The sequence below is a fragment of the Petaurus breviceps genome, unplaced genomic scaffold, assembly GCF_028583685.1.
Source record: "Petaurus breviceps papuanus isolate PSGF00001 unplaced genomic scaffold, PetGlider_PUasm1.0 174, whole genome shotgun sequence".
In the NCBI taxonomy this organism is placed as follows: domain Eukaryota; kingdom Metazoa; phylum Chordata; class Mammalia; order Diprotodontia; family Petauridae; genus Petaurus; species Petaurus breviceps.
The window spans coordinates 76,056,695-76,059,421 of record NW_027185761.1 but is presented as its reverse complement, the minus strand read 5'-3'; the positions used below and the strand labels follow the sequence as shown (position 1 = coordinate 76,059,421).

The 2,727-nt window shown below is 51.9% G+C and overlaps 1 protein-coding gene across 1 annotated transcript in view; it reads right to left on the bottom strand.

Annotated features, from left to right (window-relative positions):
* The window catches only part of ADCYAP1R1 (ADCYAP receptor type I), a 57,287-nt gene that overhangs the window by 6,946 nt on the left and 47,614 nt on the right, over positions 1–2,727 (bottom strand). Inside the window, exon 14 of the mRNA XM_069084592.1 lies at positions 1,253–1,382. Coding sequence (XP_068940693.1) covers positions 1,253–1,382 — 130 coding nt within the window. The remainder of the gene's footprint in view (positions 1–1,252; positions 1,383–2,727) is intronic.

Sequence of the window (2,727 nt, the reverse complement as noted above, 5' to 3'; positions counted from 1 at the left end):
GCAGATCTGGTCAATTTTGCCTCTGCAACATCTCTTGTCAGTTTCACTATCTGCACCATCTCTGGTTGATTTCACCTCTGTAGCACCTCAGGTTGGTTTTGCATCATCTCTCCAATACACCCACTTCTCTCCTCTGACCCTGCCCCCACCCTGGTCCACGGCCCTCATCTCTTCCTACTATAGCAATAGCCGTTGTAGGGTCTTCCTGCCTCAAGACTCTCCATGCTTCTGTACATAATATGGAAGACTTCTAAGAAGGTGCTGCAACTTTCAAGCCAGATGAGTGAATAGCTCAACAAGTTCCTCCAAACCCAGTCAAAGCCTCTATTGCTACTCAGTTCCATCAGTGCAAACAGGGGTAGAGGAGAAGGGGCTGGAAAGTATGACCCAGGACAAAATAATGGAAGAATCCAGAAGTTTGCAGAGCCTCCCTCCAGGAAGGGTCAGATACTTTCTTTTAGAAAAGTGATGACTAAGAAGATGGGGGACTCCTCCTTCATTGACAAGAAAGTCCATCTGGATGTGGCAGTCTGGGGGGCCCTGATGCAGCCTGGAAGCCCACATGAGGGACAATTAGGCGTAGATGATGGGAGTTTGGGGAGTCGGGAGGGGTTCTTGTGCCGTAAATATGGGCATTCTGTGAGTTGTTTTATGTAATCTGACCATTACTCCCTACTCCCCTTCACCATTTATAGTGTCCCCCTCCCCATGCAGAAGGTTTCTTCAGGAGGTCTGTACCTCCTTCCACAATCACAAAATCCTGGGACTGAAGGGGATCTCAGAGGCCATCTGATTCAGCCCCTTGGTTTGAGGAAGCTAAGGCCCAGAGAGGGTCAGTGAAATTCTGCTTGGCATTCAATGTCTTCCATAACCTGCCCCTTACCCCACCTCTTTCCAGTCTTCTGATACCCCCCTCACTCTATGTACTCCTTGTTCCAGAGACTGTGGCCTCCTAGGTGACCCTCCATCTCTGGACTCCAGGCATTCTCTGGCACCCCACAGGCCCAGAAGGCTCTCCTTCCTTGTCTCTGACCACTGACCTCCCTGGCCTCCCAGAGCAGTGTGAGTGCCCTCCCTCTGCTGGCCATTCACCTCATCTGCATCTTGTTTGTACCCAGCTGATTGCGTGTTGTGTTTCTCCTGAACTGTGAGCCCCTTTCTTTGAATCCGTAGTTCCTGGCATCAGTAGGTACATTAATCAGTGCTTCCCAAAGTCGCACAGAAGGTGGGAGGAGAATGCACCCTTCCATACCTGGAAGGATCCTAGTCCCAGCTCAAACACGAGTCTCTCCCTCTTGCTGACATTCTCTGGAGAGAAGGCGAACACCGTGTAGTGGATTCCAAAGAGTGGGATGAGCAGCAGCGTGGAGCGGGCCAGCCTCCTGCCGAGAGAAAGCAGACCCAGCTGGCTCAGCCTGCCCCAGCAGGGGGGAGCCTTCCTGGGGATCCCCACCCAGACACGCACAGAGGCCTCTTCCACCTAGCTGCTGGCCTGTGCCACCCTCCTGCCCTCGGCCCTAGCTCAGAGTGGAGAGGACATCCCCTGGGGGCTCTGGGCCGCTTGGGTCTCCAGCTTTGTACCCAGGTCCCTCTCTTCTCTTCATTACCGTGAGCCATGTAAATGTGTGAGCAGAGCCTGCTATCCCTGGGAAAGCTGTGGAGACCCTCTGCAAGAAGGAGACTCTTGGGGACAGTGGAGAATCCTTGTGTGGAGGGGAAGAGCCTTCTGGAAAGTAAAGAATATCTAAGAATCACAAGCATTCCCCTGTACGACGAGGAACAGTCAGTGCCCTCTATGGATCCTCTGGCCCTGGCCCTTGGACCCTCTGAACATGCCGCCTCATCCCTTTCCTGTGTCTGGCTATCCGTTGGACTGGCCTAAAGCAGGGTCTGCGCTTTCTCCTCCTGAACTTCGGGAAGTGTACACTCCGTAAAGGCCCCTGGGGGAGCCCAGAGGATCTGAGGGGGAGTAGAGAAGACGGCTGAGGAGTCAGGAGGAACTGTGGCTTCTTCATTCAAGCAAGAGAAGGCTGTGGGTGGGAAGACGTAGATGAGGATTTGGGGGCTTAGAAAAGGTGCTATGGATTGGGGGTCACAGAAGTTCTAAACTTTCACTGGACAGAATGAGGCAACAGCCTCAGTAAAGAAGCATGAAGGGTTTAGGATAGACCTTAGGGAGAAATTCCTGACTACAGCCTCGAGAGATGCCTTCCAAGGGAAACTGGAAATCACAAGTGAAAGTCCTAGGATCAGAGCTGCAAGGGGCCTAAGAGAATATTTCATCCAGTCTCTTCATTTAACAGGGAAATTGAGGTCCAGACATGGAAAATCACTTGGCTCGGGTCACCTAGGCAGCAAGTAGCAGAATTGGGTTTCAAATACTGGACCCAGGGCTCTTTCCCTTGGGTCACAATGCCTCTCAGACTGGCCAACTTGGGTCAAGAGGATATGACTGGGTAACTCTCAGGGTCCCCTGTCCAGAGGTCAGTGCTCGGCATAAGGCAGGTACTGTGGTTGGGGAAGGCCAAACAGTTTTCAGGCCTTGTTGTACTATGCAGATGAGTTACAATAGTAATGGTGATGGCAACAATGGTGATGATCATGGTGATGATGGTGATGGTGGTGATGATGATGGTGATGGTGATGATGATGATGATGGTGGTGGTGATGATGATGGTGATGGTGATGATGATGATGGTGGTGGTGATGATGATGATGGTGGTAATG